At 49.8% G+C, this 16,714-nt stretch overlaps 1 protein-coding gene and 1 long non-coding RNA gene across 2 annotated transcripts; one reads left to right on the top strand and one right to left on the bottom strand.

Annotated features, from left to right (window-relative positions):
* Positions 1-596: 596 nt before the first annotated feature.
* On the top strand, positions 597-6,416 carry Inmt (indolethylamine N-methyltransferase). Its single transcript, XM_050155436.1, has 3 exons — positions 597-815; positions 2,071-2,278; positions 5,781-6,416. Exons 1-3 carry the CDS (start codon positions 659-661, stop codon positions 6,202-6,204), a joined length of 789 nt encoding a protein of 262 aa, XP_050011393.1. The 5' UTR covers positions 597-658; the 3' UTR covers positions 6,205-6,416.
* Positions 6,417-6,507: 91 nt separating this feature from the next.
* Positions 6,508-8,122, bottom strand: LOC126509503 (uncharacterized). The gene is made up of 3 exons (XR_007594174.1): positions 8,007-8,122; positions 7,377-7,550; positions 6,508-6,810 (listed from the first exon to the last, which is right to left on the bottom strand). It is a non-coding gene; the product is annotated as an uncharacterized lncRNA (long non-coding RNA).
* Positions 8,123-16,714: the final 8,592 nt, after the last annotated feature.

Here is a 16,714-nt window from a genome sequence, read left to right as displayed (position 1 = left end):
TACAGGGAGGGGCCAGCACAGGCCTGGTGATTTAGGGAGGTGCTGTCCAAGTTTACTCCCGAGCTAATAAAAAAGAAAACATTAAGCCGAGTGAGAAAACAAGATTGAAACCCCCGGGGAATCATTAACTCAGTTACAGGCAAGCTGTTTGCAAAGGCAAATTCGCTGAGCGTAGTGGAGAAATTTTGACAATCTCGGATCCTACGTCCAAGAAGCACTTCTCTTTGGTTCTGGTTTTGTTTGCTATAGCACGGATGAAGCCCAGCATGCTGAATGTGTTGGCCAGGGGCCTGGCCCTGAGTCCCCACTCTGCTCTCAACCCCAAGAGTGAAGCACCGCTGAGCAGACCCTGGATTCTCTCTGGTCTTGGGCTCTTCTTCTCTGTCCCTCTGTAATTCTCTCTCACACACAGTGCCAGCAGCACCACCTCCAAGCTTCCCCAGGACAGGCTTGGGGACACTCTAGCATTCTCGTGCTCTGTCACAAAAATGATATCCAACCAGGAATCTCACACCAGCACCCAAATGTCACTGCAGCAACCCTAGCTCCTCCCCAAGAAGGGAGGTCTGCTAAAGGAGATTACATAATAGGTGGTGGGAAGGGATGGGTTCTCTGCAGGGACAAGGGGAGTACAGACAGCTGTAACGGGCTGACCAGGATGGAGGGCAAGGTGTACCAGGCTGGTGAGGACTACGAGAAGGAGTTCAGTCCCCGAGACTACCTGGACACCTTCTACAACTTCGACTCAGGCCCGGTGGCAGAACGGGAAATCATAAAGTTTAGCCTGCAGAACCTTCACCAGACCTTCTCTGTGGGTGAGTGGTTGCGGTCCTCCCTGGGGAGGGGCTGGAGCAGTGCCAACACGAAGAGCCCATCCTGTACATACAGATGCTGCAGAGATGACCAGCCTGGCAGCCTGATCAGCTCGCAGAACCCCAAAATGGCATTGTATATGGGTCCAGGGGAGCCTTGCTTCGAGAGCTTGCAGCAGTGATCGGCTTCAGTTGCTCCACTTGTAAAATTTGAGGGGTACACCCAGATTTGTAGAGCTCCTAGGTGACTGCTGGGAGAAGTGACAATATGAGCATGAGCCCAAGCTGCTCCACCCTCCACTGCCACCACAGACCTTCCAGAGAGCTCTCTAGACATTCTAGGACTTTGCATCTCTTTGAAAATCTGATAAAAAAAAAATTCTTACACACACAAACATACAAGCATCCATAATCTTCCCCCAACATCTAAGGGGGAACTAAGGCTCAACTAAGGGAGGGGGAGAGGGAAGGAGGGAAGGAGAGAGGGAGAGAGAGAGAGAGAGAGAGAGAGAGAGAGAGAGAGAGAGAGAGAGAGAGACAAGAGAACCGGCAAGAATAAAGCATAATAGTTCAGATTGCTCAACATTAGTGGGGACACTGTGTTCTGTGTGACCCTGAGACTACTTAGCTCCCATCACCCCTCCCAAAAAGCTTTCTTAACCAGACATTCAGTTCCAAGGAAGGGGCAGCAAGGGTTATCCCTAAGAATACAGAGGAAGGGGAGTTCAGTGCTCCTGGAGAAAACTGGGGCAGAGTTCAGGCACTGGTTCTTAGCAGGGGCAGAATAGATGTAAAAGGAGACTATTAAACAGAGGGAGCAGGGCTGAGAGGCCATACCCTAGTGCCGTTCTTGCTTTCTCATACATAACTATCTTTTCTAGCATAGCTGAAGAACTAAAAGCTGACTGGCTTCCTTCTCAACCTTCATCCCAGACCCTGTCACTCTGTCAATATCCGCGGTCCTCTAAACCCACTGTTCTTAGAGATAAGCGAGTGTCGACTGATTAGCCATCAACCCTAAATTTCTCCAGAAGGTCAGACATGCTTCCCAGGCCTCCACGAGTATCCTGAGGCCAACAGGGAGGGTTTTGAGAATGTCAGCTGAACCCCACCCCCAGCATTATTCCCCAATCCTATCAACCCACAGCCCAGAGGCAAGAGGCTACTGGCCTTCTCACCTGGCACACCCTAATGAGGCTTGGCGTTCTCCACACTCTTAGCAGGATGTGGAGTCAAGATGCTCCTGCTGTCTCCACAGGAGGTATAAGGGGAGATGTCCTGATTGACATTGGCACTGGCCCCACCATCTACCAGCTGCTTTCAGCATGCGAGGTCTTCCGGGAGATCATTGTCGCTGATTACACTCCACAGAACCTGCAGGAGTTGCAGAAATGGCTGAAGAAGGAGCCAGGAGCCTATGACTGGTCCTCCATAGTGAAGCATGTGTGTGAGCTGGAGGGAGACAGGTAACTTCCCCATGTCTTCCACCCACTTCATTGTAGTAGCAAGCCACTTGGTTCCCTGCTGCTCAGACCCGAAATAATCACTGTATTAAAATACTGCTTGGCCCATTAGCTCTACCTTCTTATTGGATAACTCTTAAATATTAATTTAACCTATTTCTATTAATCTGTGTATGGCCACATGGCTGTGGTTTACCGGCTAAAGTTCCATCTGGTTCCAGTGGGGCTTCATAGCTTCTTTCTCACTCCACCTTTCTTTCTCCCAGCATTCAGTTTAGTTTTCCCTGCCTACCTAAGTTCTGCCCTGCCATAAGCCCAAAGCAGTTTCTTTATTCATAAATGGTAATCACAGCACACAGAGGGAAATCCCACATCATGTCATCTACTCAGACAAAGCCCCTGTGGTGCCCAGGACAGCAAAGGAACCCACTACCCACCTCACTTTTTTCCTGATCTGCCTGCACCTCATGAACTTATAAGCCTCCTTCAGGTCAGTCCAACCTCCAGTCCCAGTGTTGCCCCAAACTGTCTGTCCCTGCTCTCTGGACCTGTTCAGACTAGCTGTGACATCAGCTTCTGTGTCACCTCCTCCAGGAAGTCCTGAACACTGCCCCAGCTCACACCATTCCCACTTTGCCCTGGAGACTGGTTCAGCATCTCCTTTGATGTTGGGGGACACACTTATCATGGAAAGACATGATGTGAGGTACACCCCACACTTGTGTCCCTCAGCACCATGATGAAGTCCCAGAGACCAATAGCAGTGGCCTTCTGCAGGTCCTGTGTCCACTTTGGTTCATAGGTCATATAGCCCCAACTGGAACTGCAAGGGTCAGTGATTCTGATTATTCTACAGCTAGGGAAACTGAGGCTCTGGCTTGGAGAGGGTCCTCTAGCCCTCTTCAGAGCAGGGGAAAAATAGGTCAGTATTTCTGCTCTGGTTTTGGAACAGAGAGACTGACCGTGACAGTCCAGGACAGCCTACAGTGGTCCTAGCTAGAGGGACGCTAATTACAGGGGCCTTGGAGTTAGTCCCATCTGTGTTTCTCTCACTCTCACTAAGTCAAGAGCACACACAGCCAGGAGGAGGGAGCCTCAGGGAGGTCCTGTTACATGAAGAGAAAGCCGCCATCATGCTAAACTGAGACAGGTAGCTGGAGGTGAGAGGAGAGGCTTCCGCGGGGACAGGAGAACAATGTTCTGGGCTAGCGGTGACCTCTCCCAGGACCTAGGGCTCCTGTAGTTGAGGTGAGGGAACAAAGGCCATGTCTCAGGAAGACCACATAAGTGGCATGAACAGCAAGCAAAGGCTAAAGACCCATGTATGAAGAGGACAGGTCAGGCATCAGGGAGAGTCACCTATGTCACACACTGGCACCCTCGGGACTGTGAGAAGAGTAACATAATGACACAGTGTGTGCATGTTGTGTGTGCGTGCGTGCGTGCATGTGTGCATGCGTGCATGTGTATGTTGTATGGATGTGTATTTGTGTTTGCATGTGTTTGGATGCAGCATGAATATGTGTATGTGAAAGTGTGTACATCTATTTGTGTGAGAACGTATGTTTACTAGTGTGCATATGTACGTATATGTGTGCATGTATGTGTGTACAGTGCATAGGTGTACATATACGTTGTGTGTGCATGTGTGCGTGGATGTGTGTGAAAGCACATGCACACAGGTGCACGAATGGGGCATGCATTCCACAGTGGCTGTATGGAGGTCAGAAGACAACCTGTGGGAGTTGCTTCTCTCTTTTCAACATGGAGGTCCTAGGGATTATGATATTTGGCAGTAATCTCCTTTATTAACTGAGCCATCTTGCTAGTTCAAGATCTACATCTTTGAAAGAACTAGTCTGTGTACCAAACTGAGGAGTGCCAACCCAGTCAGAGCAGCAGCTGGCAGGGCCACCCCTAGCAATGACAGTGACTCAAGAATTTCATGGAGGGGCTTGGAGGATGCTGGAGTCTGTAACAGCTCTGTGGTAAAGGGAAGTGAGGAGCCAAGGGTGACCCCAAGGTTCATGGCCACAGATGCAGGAAGGAAGTAGAGGACGATGACATTTAGACAGCAGGCACAGCTGGAGCTGCTGATGTGACACGGCAATGGAGACGCTGGGGAAGCCGCAGTCTGACCAGGAACTACAGGGTTACTGCTAGGCTGGGCTAGGACCTCTGGGGGAGGAGATCACTGGATGGCCAGAAGAGAGGAAGATGATGACAGACAGAAGTCAGCAGGAGGCCGCCAAGGGAGACAAGAAAGTAAACACCATGATCGTGTGTCCCCTCCCGCAAGAAGCTAAGGAAAGAACACAGTAGCAAAAGCAGGGAGCCCTAATGTGGGTGAGCCTAAGGCCATCATGCTAAGAGCTATGCATCGAGGGAGGAGTGCTGCAGGATTCCATGTGTATAGCTATCCCAGGCTGGCAAACCCAGAGACCGACACCAGATGGGTCCTAACCAGAGGCTGCACCTGGCAGTCACTGCTTCATGCTGTTTAATGAGTGCCCAAGTGTTAGGATGCCAGCACCATATCCATCTGAAGCCCAGGAACTCAGTGTGAGGTGGAAGGGAAGGTTAAACAGTGGCAGCAGCTACACGGCAATCTACCTGCAAACAATTCAACAGAACTGGCCACAAGATGATAAAAAAAAAAAAAAATGCCATACGAAGTAGCACACCCCTGAGCCCCAGCTCTCAGGAGACTCATGAGTGCGAAGTCAGTTTGAGCTACAGAGTGTGTTCTAGGCGAGTTCTAAAGTTCACAGAGAGACCTTGTCTCCAAAAAAGAGCAAGGGTTTTTTGAATAATAAAGAGGATGGGAGACAGCTGGGTCATACAGGGCTAACCTTGCAAGCATGAAGATCTGAGTTCAAGTCCCAGAACCCATGTTTTGTGTTTTGTGGTTTTTGGGGTTGTTTGCTTTGTTTTAAAGTGGGATGTGGTGGCTTGTGCTTATGATCCCAGCACTAAGCAAGATGAAATAGGAGATCCAGGGGACTTGTTGGGCAGCCAGCCTGGCCTACTTGCCCAGTGAGATAGTCTGAGCAATAAAAGAAGAAAAAATAGACAGCCCCTGAGGAATGACACCTGAGGTAGTACTCTGGCCTACACACACACACACACACACACACACACACACACACGAAGATTGGTGTGCACATTTTCACACACTCATAAGTGTATACAAGATGATAATAATGAAATACACCAAAAAGATTGAAAGAGCATAAAGAAGAAAGAGAGAGAGGAAGAGGAGGATGAACCCAAATACCAAATCCACCATCCCTGGTGGCTGTGAGCAGCTCAGTGCCTCCGTTTCCATCTGTATGGCATGTCGCCGGGCACATTAACTAAATGGATGGTTGTGGGGCTGGAGAAAATCGCAACAGTCACAGTAGCTGGTTTTCATAATTATGAGTTTGTATCGTTTATTGTATTGGTTCGCTGCAGCCATGTTATCAATCGTAATCACCACGGCACCTCCCTGATCTCCTCACAGAAGCAGGTGGCAGGAGAAGGAGGCCAAGCTCCGAAGGACAGTCACTCGTGTCCTGAAGTGTGATGTGACCAAGACACCCCCGCTGGGGTCAGCTCAAGTGCCGCTGGCTGACTGCGTGCTGACTTTTCTGGCCATGGAGTGTGCCTGTCTTGATGTGGAAACCTACCGGGCAGCCCTGCGCAGACTGGCTGACCTGCTGAAGCCAGGGGGCCACCTGGTTACCATGGTTACTCTGTGTTTCCAGCACTATATGGTGGGCCCCAAGAAGTTCTCTGGGGTCTACCTGGAGAAGGAGACGGTAGAGAAGGCTCTTCAAGATGCAGGTTGTCAGGTGCTGAAATGCAACTGTGTCCCCCTCAAATACTCCCAGGCCTTCTGCGAGGGTCTCTGTTTTATAGTCGCCCGCAAGGGCCCCAGTGCCTGAGGACCCTGGCAGAGAAGAGCCTTCCCTGGGGAAGTCATAGCCGGCATTTATAGTCTTTCTCCACGGCTTCTAATACTGGTCATGCTGCCTCTATCTGGTTATAAGGTCACAAGGGAAAAACCCAAGGCTCTCTCTCTCTCTCTCTAGTTTAAGTCCCAACAGCCATCTCCTTTGGTTCTTTTCTTACCCTAAATAAAGCTCATTGAAATAAAGTGATGTCTCTGGATTCTGTCTTGGGATAGCCTTTCCCAACAACAGACGAGCACTTGGTTGCCAACTATGTATCTGCTAACAGATGCTGTGAACATAGATGCAGACATTGGAGGGAGAGCAGGAGGTGGGAGCAGCACCAAGCCCATTCCACTGAAGCACCTGGAGCTGGGGCCAGTGTGGGGCCTGCAGGTGGCATTGCCTACTGAGGGAGCTGGCCATGCTTACCAACGGTCCCTCATCGTGTCCAGAGGTACTAAAAACTCTGCAAGTGGCTTCAACAGACGTGTGGGTGCCAACCACAGTAGTATGGCCATCATACCCAGATTCAGGAAAGAGATCATGTACGCAGTGTGCTGGTTGGAATGTGGATCACTTCTGGGCACTCTGGCCCTTCTATGAGAGAAATGGAAGACTAGGACCTCGGGTTTCATAGCCAGAAGGCACCTTCCAGAGTGAGGCAGGCACTCTCTACATCTGATGGTTTGATGAGTCACACAGCAGAGCCACACAGAGGCCTGATCCCGGAGACATGGAGCTTCAGAAGTGGCCAGCTGAGTCAGGCTGATCCATCCACACAGCCAAGAACCCAAGCCATGATTTCTGGGAAGGCCTAGAGACATATCCAGGTCTTTGAGGAATGTTCTCTAGGTAGTAAGTTCTCAACGGCCTCCCTACTCACTGAGGCTATTGGAGCTGCTCCCAGGATTGGGACCAATTGACCTCTACAAAGGGAAGTAATGACCTTTCTTCCCTACTCTGGCACACATGAAGACCCTGGTCGCTCTGTAAAAAGAGCAGAGCCCCTCCACAGTGTGCCAAGCCCAATCAACCCAGCAAAGCAGCTTCCCAAAGCCAATGCAGTCTTATTCTTGCCTTGCCTGAAATGCTGGCTCTGAGGGAGAAGGTTCCAGCGCTCCAGCTAAGCAGTATCGATTGGACCAGCAAAGCAAAGTTCTCACCTTAGTCATTCTGATCTGGTGTTAACCACAGCCAACTCTTCTGGCTGACTGGAACTACATATCTGAATTCAAAACATCACATACAAGCAACGCTAGATCTTCGTTCCCCTCTGAACTTCGCAAGCCAGGCCTTCGTCATCTGCAAGGCTCTCCACAGGCTTAGCTTCCGAGATCCTAGAGAACAGACCGCAGAGCTCAGAGAACCCAATGGCCTTCCAGCCCAAAGTTCAAATCAGACCATGATCCTCCCTAAAACACACGTTCAGGTTTGTCACAATGCCTCCACTCCTAGTACCAATTTCTGCCTCAGTAGGGCGGACACCTGGAGGCAGGAAAGGAGCAGAAGCCGTGGAGGGACACTGTTTACTGGCTTTCTCAGCCTGCTTTCTTATACCATCCTGTACCACGGTCACAGGCGTGGCCCCACCCACAGTGGGCTGAAAATGCTCTAAAGGCTTACCACTCTGATAAAGGCATTTTTCTCAATGAAGGTTCCCTCTTTTCAAACGAGTCTAGCTTGTGTCAAGCTTGTGACAAACAACAACAAAACAAACAAAAACAAAAACCTAGCCAGGATAACCTTTGACCGAATGACCTTACTACACAGGGTTTTTTCTTCCCCTCTCTTACCCAGTCTCCCCTTCTGAGCACTAAACAGAAAGGGCAAGTGATGAGAAAGGCCAGGCCAACAACCACAGCCTGGGGAAGGGCAGCTGCACTGCTGTTAAAACAGGTGAGCTTTCCTCAATGTTTCTGTTGTGTTTGTGGAGTGACCTGGAGCCTTAGGTTAGAGGGCAGTACCCAGGGAGTCCTCACACTGGTGTCAAGGACAAACCAAGTTTCATCCCTGGCTCTGCTTCAGAGCTACAGCAATGTGAGGGCGCAATGATTCCATCTGGCCATGAGAGGGCAGTGCAGGACAGATCATCAGGAGAGCTCACGCACTCTTAGGAGTGGTGTTTGTTTGCTCAAGCAACTTTTTGAAATCCTGTTTTTTGTTTTTGCTTTTTTTTCTGCCCTCTCAGAAAACAACAACAACGATAAAAAGACAAAAACAAAACACCTTCCAGAAGTCCCCACCTCTACAGGCAAGGTCTCTGAAAACCAGGATTCCCTGTCTCTGTGGTTCCATATTCTACAGCTCCACTGTGCCTGGAGGTGGTAGGAGAGGAAGCTGGTGGGAGACCAAGCTGAGTCATGTGTTTGGGCAAGCCCAACAAGGTTGGGAGCACAGGATGGCTGGTGAATAGAGTGTCTTGAGGTGGGCAGTGCCAAGCAGGAGGTTTTGGACCCGATCTTGGTGTCTACACTTGTCATTGGCAGCCTTCCAGTAGCCACAGGCCTCCTTGAGTGTGCATACAGCGTGTAAAATACAGAGTGGGGTCCTCTTCCCTGCCCAATTTGCTGGAAACAAGGGAAGAGGATGCATCCCAGAATCACTAAGTGCAATTCAGGTAGCAGGGCCTGAGAGTCCAGTGAACAGGTTTGCTAGCATTGAGCATCCTGGTAAGTTTTAGAAAATGCAGATGCCCATGACTCACTGACTTGTCCAGATACAACCTTTGGAGAACAGACCAGCAAGAAATCTGCTTTCAGAGTCTTCTAGGAACAGCAGGAATGAGGAAGAGGGTGGGGTAGCCCCTTCCCAGGTACCCAGTGATACTGGGCAGCTCCAGGTGAGGTGCAGAACTCTCTGCCCTCAGGGTGTCTTAGCTTGCTTTCTATTGTTGCTATAAGGCACCATGACCAAAAGCAAATTGGGGAGGAAAGGGTTTATTTCAGCTTCCAGTTTATAGTTCATCCTGAAGGGAAGTCAGTGCAGGAACTCAAAGCAGGAACCTGGAAGCCGGGACTGAAGCAGAGGCCGTGGAGGAATGCGGCTTACTGGCTTGCTCCCCATGACTTACTCAGCCTGCTTTCTTGTATCACTTATGACCACCTGCCCAGCGGTGGTACCACGGATAGTGGGCGGAGTCCCCCTCCCCGCACGTCAATCATTAGTCAAGAAAGTACTCCATAGGTTTACCTATAAGTCAATCTGATGGGGATGTTTTCTCAGTTGAGGTTCCTTCTTTTCAAGCTTTTGACAAGTTGATAAACACTAACCAGCACACAGGGACCAAGTCCTAACTTATCGGGGGAGTGCAGGCTCCCAGGGGCTCAGATCCTGTGTACCACTGCAGAATTTGACCAAAGGGCAGGGGGAAAGATGCACTCAGAATCCTTTCTTAGGTGACTGTAAAGGAAATCACCTGCCGGCAGCTTTCTCATCAGCACCTACTCTGTGACCAGAGCAAAGATTGAGTTTTTTAAGGGACATAAGGCCCTACGCTAAAAATCATTTCTTGGTAGGTTGGTGAGGGCTGGGTGCAAGGAAGGACAGTGTCAAATGAAACCTTCAGTGGCAAGGTGGCCAAGGAAGGCTGGGGAAGGCTTTGTCTGAAAGAGAACCCCCAACACACATATATTAGCATGAGGTATGCAATCAGAAGACGAGCTACTTCCTGCCTGGATGAAGATGAGGGCCCCTGCAGTCTGGTACTCAGTGGGCACTGGTCCAAAGATCACTTCTGGGCCTTTCTGGGCTTGAAAGTCCCGGGTCCCTGTGTTGGCAAGAGGGGTGTAATGATGTGGTGACGGGCTGCCCATGGAAAGAGGAAAAGGGACCCACCCACTGCAAGAGTCTAGGAGGACCCTAGTAGCCAGTAGGAGCCAGTGCCATCAGCTAAGCGATGTGACAAAGGTCTGGAAAGAAGCTGGTGGCCCTGTCAGAGGACTATGGTCAAAGGCAGGAGGGGTGGGCAGGACTGCTGTGCACCGTGACCTCTAGCTTCTGGGGCTGCCGACTGAGGCTAAGCACAATGCCGAGGAACTAGAGAATCAGAGTTGGGATGAAGTGGAGATTCCCTGCTGAGTGCGACCCTCATGTCCCTTAGTGGGTGGGTAGGCGAGAGCCAGAAGCCAAGGAAGGTGAGACATCTTTCTGCAGGGACACCCTAACGGGAGGAAGAGACAGTTTTATGCCGCTGGGGTCTGAGCCTGGGTAGGCAGATAAAAGGTATGTGCAGTGCCCAGGACTTGTGGGAACCCCCAAGGGGAAGCACCACCTGGAAACACTTGTGGTGGCCAGGGTGGCCACAATCAGCCTCCTGAGACCGCATCGGCTGCAAGTGCCGCCAACAGAGCAAGCCCCTCCTGTAAGGAAGAGATAACTCTATTTATTCTCCCTGCCATTGTTAGACTGGAAACTGACATCCTGGTGTGTCAGAAGGCTGTGCCTTTTGGTCTGTAAAAACTCTGGGAGCAGAGAGAGGCTTGAGCGGCAGATTCTGCGGCTGGCGCAGCAGTGTTCAGCCTCACCCCTACAACGAACCCCTGTGTGTGTTTAGATGTCAGGAGGCATGGCTTTCCTTCAAAACCACAGGTGAGGCAAGCAACAAGGGCAGAGAAACTACTTCCGGTGCATGTTAGAGAGCCCAGCCATTCGCTCCCAGGCCGCGAAGTGAACCCCACACAGACGCACGGAGGGAAGGGCAGGTGTGCTGGCAATCCAAATGTCTTTGAGAAGAAGAAATTATGGGCGGAGCCCTATACTCCGCTGTGCCAGGAGTGTGCAGGAGAAACAGAGCCCAGCAGAGGCACAGAGAAAGGTTGACCAGCAGCCAGGAGGCCTGGGCCCTAGAACCTGACTTCCTTGGCTGCGAAGTCTGAAGCGGGGTCTACACACCAGCCTTGGATATGTGGTAAAGACGTTACACAGTTTCCTTCTCCCATTCCAGGCTCTTGGCTCAAGCTGCTCTTCTCTGCCCGAGAGTGTATCTTGACTTTCATTTCAAGACTCTGGGTGGGAAACAGCTGCAGGCATCTGGGGCATGGATCAGGAATGGCAATAATGCAAAAAAGGGAAGGCCAAAAATACAGGACTTTGACACAGTGGCAAGCTAAGCTTGGGTACCACTTAGTCTTAATTCTCCAAGGTCTACCAAGGAAAGAAAATATGCAGGTATCCAGAAAATAAAGAATGTAGGCTCCATCAGAAACCAACTACAGGAGGAGGCACGACGCTACTCCTTTAAGCTCTGTTGCCTCCTGGGCTTCCTGTTGGCTTCATTTTGTTTTTTTTTCTGGCTTCTTTTGGAGCTGGGTCTCTGCTTCTTTACATGACTCTGAAGCTCTGTGTTTTCTTTCACTGTGTAGACGCACTATCCATTGTGCTGTGTTATGTAAGGCATTTTCACACAAGCATATTCTTATACACTGAGCATAATCCCCATTCGCCTTCCCTTCTCATTCGGTCCCTTAATCTCCTAAGCAGTTTCATTTCTACCTTCGTACATAACTTTATGTTCTGTAGAAAATCCAGACACCAAATATGTTTTAGTTAGGTTTCTGTTGGTATGATAAATATCCTGGACAAAGGTAATGGTCCAATGGGGCTTTGTTTGGCTTGTACATCCTGATAGAGTCAGTCACTGAGGAAACTCTGAACAGGGGCTCAAGCAGGAGCAGAGGCAGGAACTTGGAGGAAAGCTGGCTCATATTCAGCTACCTTCCTTATACAGGCCAGATCAACCTACCTAGACATGGTACTGCCCATAGTGGGCTGGCCCCCACATCTATCAACAATCAAAACAATGCTCCCCCCCGATACACTCACAAGCCAATCCAATGGAGGCAATTCCTCAAATGAGGTTCCCTTTTTGAGGAACTCTAGTTTGTATCAAGTTAAGAAAAACTAACCAGCACAGCATCTGAGCAAAAACATCATATTTTGTCTTTCTGAGACTGGTATATTTCACTTAATATTATTATGTCCAGTTGTGCTATTTTCCTACAAACTACCTACTAAATTCTCTGTAACCGCCTCCCTCATTTTGATAGCTTTCCTGTTTCAAGGCATGGGTTTGCAAAAGAGAAGCCATGAGGTCTGCTTGTGGGCTCACCACCTCTCCCCAAAGCCATGCACTTCAGAAAAAATAATGGGGCAGGGAGTAGCTGCTTAGAAGGTCTGTGCACGCCTCCACGAGTGCAGAGATCACCATTGTGGGAGGTGGTGCTCCCAGAGCCAAATACAGGACCGCCAGGCTTGCAGTAAATAATTGCAGAGCACTTGAAATAACTCCCGGTGTTAGTCGGGGTTCTCTGGAGGCAAAGAACCGACAGAATGAATGTGTGTGTGTGTGTGTGTGTGTTTGTGTGTGTGTCTTTGTCACTGTTCTACTGCAGTGAAGAGACGCCATGACCAAGGCAACACTTACAGAAGGAAGCATTTCACTGGGGGCTTGCTTACAGTTTCAGAGGGTAGTCCATGACCATCATGGCAGGGAGCATGGCTGCACACTGGGCAATGGAACAGTAGCTGAGAACTTTACATCCTGATCCAAAGGCAGCAAGCAGAGAGAGAAACATTGGGCCTGGCCTGGGCTTCTGAAACCTCAGAGTCCACCCACCCTCAGATGCACTAACCAAGGCCGGCCACAGCTACTACAACAAGGACACACCTCTTAATCCTTCTAAATCTTTCATACCTTTCTACTTCCTGACGACTAAGTATTCAAATACATGAGCCTATGAGGGCCAGTCTCTTTCAAACTACCTTATGTATGTATGTATATATTTAGATATGAGGATTCATTTATTTATTTGGTTTTTCAAGGGTTTCTCTATGTAACTTGGGTGTTCTGGAATTTTCTCTATAGACCAGGATGTCCTTGAACTCAGAGATCCACCTGCTGCCTTAAAGTCAGATTGGGATTTAAAGGTATGCACCACCACGCCCAGCTGAGGATTTATTAGAGTAGATTACAGACTGTGGTCTGACTTGTCTAGCCATGATGAACCGTCTTCCCAACGGAAAACTAAGAACTTAGTAGTCGTTACTGTTCACGAAGATGGATAGCTCAACTAGTCCAGTTTACATTGGAATTCCAAAGATGAAGATTCTAATACCAGTAAAGGAATCCCTCAGCAGGAGGCTAGATAAATGTTCCAGATAAATGTGCCAGGGTAAGCCGGCAAAAATAAAATAAATAAAAAAGCAAATGCTCCCTTCTTCCATCTTCTTTATGTGAACTACCACAAGAAGGTGAGGGCCAGATTTCAGATGGGTCTTCCCACCTCAAATGATCCAATAGAGTAAACACTTCACAGTCCTACCCAGTGGCCTGGGTTATAGCTGATTCCGGGTGTAGTAAAACTGACAACCAAAATTAGCCAGCACACCCTCGTTTTGTGGGTGCACAAATTGCATCTCAGAGAATGTCAAGCCTGTCTTGGGCCACGTGATCAAAAAAGGTAGCCTGGGTTTTCATCCTATCTGTGTCTGGCCGCCAAGTAGCTTCCAAGTGCCCTTGGAAGGGCAGATGGCTTCACTCCCGGTCTGTCAGAGCTCAGCAGTAGGAGTCAACCGGCAGCATGGTGTTACTGTTCTGAACATTGTCCCGTGTGTTTGCAGCATGGAGAACTTGCCACAGAATGGCTCTGACTGCTCCAGGAATGAAGCCACCTGCCCTACCAACAGCCCTGTGCTGGGCCACACACTTCCAGGAAGAAGTCTGTCTCAGAAACCCCAGCCCCAGGGGAGCTCTCCTCAGTTCATCTCAAGAGATGCAGACTCGAGGTTCCATGCTGATTTCCATGAGGCAGAGCCAGGGTTCATGTCCATCTGTCCTTCTGCTAATGCAGATGTACAAACCCTGGGATCTACCTTGCTGGCCTCTCTGCCCTGGATACAGAGGACATGGGTCACCTACTCATGCCCCTGGAGAACCTCTCTCGCCTGTCTTCCCAGGGTGGGAGATTGGTACTCTAACTTCACACATCGTCCACCTGAGGACCCTGCTCTCTTAGCTGTCCCTCAGCTCAGACTCCTCCTCCTTCTTCTCCTGATGCTGGTCCCCACCAGCCCTCTGACCTATCCGCACTAGAGCCCAGCCAGAGCTTTCCACAGACTCCACAGTACTTCCTCCACAAAGAGTGAACGGTAAAGCACAAAACAAACGTTATGTAAAGAAGACCTACTGTTTACAGGCATCGAACAGGTGGAAGGCCTATGTTGGAGGAAATATATATTTGAGAGGTCTTTCTGGGGTCTTAACTTGGAGACAATAAGGCAAAGGGTAGAATGGAAGACATGAGAAAAGCTGGTGTGGTTGCAAGTCCTGCGAGTTTTTTGGTTCCTGGAAGCAGGAGATGAGGATTTGAGAGAGGCCCCTAGAACAGGCAAGGGAGCTGGGGGTGGAGGAGGGGACATCTACAGCCTGGTCTCAGGAGCTCTGGGCGTTGGGCACGCACACATTCTGCTTCGAAGCCATCTGTCACACTGCACCAGCCAGGGTGGCCTGGCCCCAATCTAGTAACAGTTTCACCTTAAGGATGATTTTTCTCAGGGTGAGACAGCTCCTCTTATCCTTTAATTGGGTGAGAGCCAGGCCAGGCAAAGACTGTTTGAAGTGAATTGGCTCATTGCACTGCACACAAAACCAGAAGAAGCAAAAATAAAGCAGGAGGAATAGATGAAAATGCCAGCAAAAATAGGCTGTAAGAAGTCACCTGAGAGCAGGGCACTAGTAAGGAAATTGACAGTTTGTGCCCACAGAGGAAACTGCCAAAATGGAACAGAGACCATCCTTCAAGGTGGCACTCATGTGGGTTTGAGTGCTGCCACAGTGCCAGAGATGTAGACAAAGTATTTCGCTGGGGCAGAGCCTCAGGTCACAGCGGACACTCAGTCTGAAGGTGTTTGTATTTGTAGTCATAGGAAATATTATCTGAGCTCTTGGATGTCCATTTTGTAGGAGAGGCCCAGGTACCAACAATGTCATTTGCATATTGATGCGCAGTTGTCAATGTGGCTGTCAGCCAGTCGTCAGTGTGACTATCAGTCAGCCTTTTGGCTCAGTTAGAGCATTTGTTAGAAGCTCAAGATGGAGTCGGTGTTGTCAAAGCATGATCTCATTCATCAAAATTAGAATACCAATTTACTCAGAGTCACAAAAGCTACATCGAAGCAAAGGACCTATCTCTAGGCTTCCACAGCCTGTGTCAGTCAGCTGGTAGATGCAGACTGTCCAGACCTGGAACAAGAAGGCAGAGGACCCTTTGCTTTGCTCAGCAAAGCAGCTCTCCTTCCGTAAGAACCGTGTGTAGGGGTAGAAGGCTGTAGCTGTAGGGAGTGCCCAGGATGGTTGGAGAGTGTCTCTGTGAAGAGACCTTTGGAGGAGACGAAAGAGTGAGCCAGCGAAGTATCTACTGAAGCATCCTAGGAAGAATGGACAGTGTAAAGGCCCTGAGGTGACATAGCGCCTGGCAGAAGAATGCCTGAGGTCAGAATGGAGGAGGGGAAGGGCAGGAGGGTGTGTTCATGTACAGCCCTGTGTGCCCTGAAAAGCCCACCAGCTTACTCTGGGTAAGAGGAGCAGGTACAAAGAGAAGGGAAACAGTGGGAAGAAGCCACTGGGCTCAGCCTGGGCCTTGGGCGTTTTATTGGGCATGTGATTGTGGTAGAATCTGGGCACTCGCTGAAGAGGCAGAGCCATCCTGTCCCCAGCCTCAGCTCAAAGGGCTTTAGAAATAACACCCCGAATAATTAAAAAGAGACTTGCTCTCCCACCTCCGGCCTCCGGAGAGGGATATTCATCAGCAAATAAATTAAAACCAAATCTAACCATTTACATGACTCAAACTACAGGCCGGGGGAGCTGCCAGCACCTGGCAGCGGAAAGTGTGGATGCTGTGGCTATGCTAATGTGGCCCGGCCCTGCCTTGGCATCCTCTGGGCACTGAGGCTCCCTGCTCCTCTCAGAGCCCAGCTCCAGCTTATCCATGTAGCGAAGGCAAAAGAGATTAGCTAAGAAGAAGGCCCCGGCCATCATCCATGGCTGAGACGGGCTGCGGGGAGGATACCACCTATGGGGTACCTCTTTGTCTTTCAAGCCTTCTTGACCAGCCGATTTACCGCTAGGAGCCTCAGTTTAGCATTTGGGAAACTGGAAGGTGACTTTGGCAGATTTGCTTTGCAGCAAAATGTCCTGGCATTGAACGGGTTGATATGACAAGGCTTCAAAAGGAAGGGAAAAAATGGCTATGCAAATTCAAGGTAGAGCTGCATTATACAACCTAAAAATATCCACAGATTCCAGCCGAGCCCTGCTTCCAGGCAGCCAGGAAACCTGTAATCGAAGGCTCACATTTACTCTCCTTTGCTGATGTTTTTCTTAGGAGGCCTTTTGGTAAGTCCTGGGAGAAGTTTTGGATTTCAAGTCCCCTCTGCTCTGGGTCTACCCATGAATAGTACACCACCGCCTCTCCCGCCGCCACCACCACCACTACCACATGTG

This window comes from Alexandromys fortis, unplaced genomic scaffold (assembly GCF_014885135.2).
Source record: "Alexandromys fortis isolate MF-2015 unplaced genomic scaffold, M_Fortis_MF-2015_v1.1 scaffold_93, whole genome shotgun sequence".
In the NCBI taxonomy this organism is placed as follows: Eukaryota; Metazoa; Chordata; class Mammalia; order Rodentia; family Cricetidae; genus Alexandromys; species Alexandromys fortis.
This window is presented reverse-complemented; position numbering and strand designations above follow the sequence as displayed.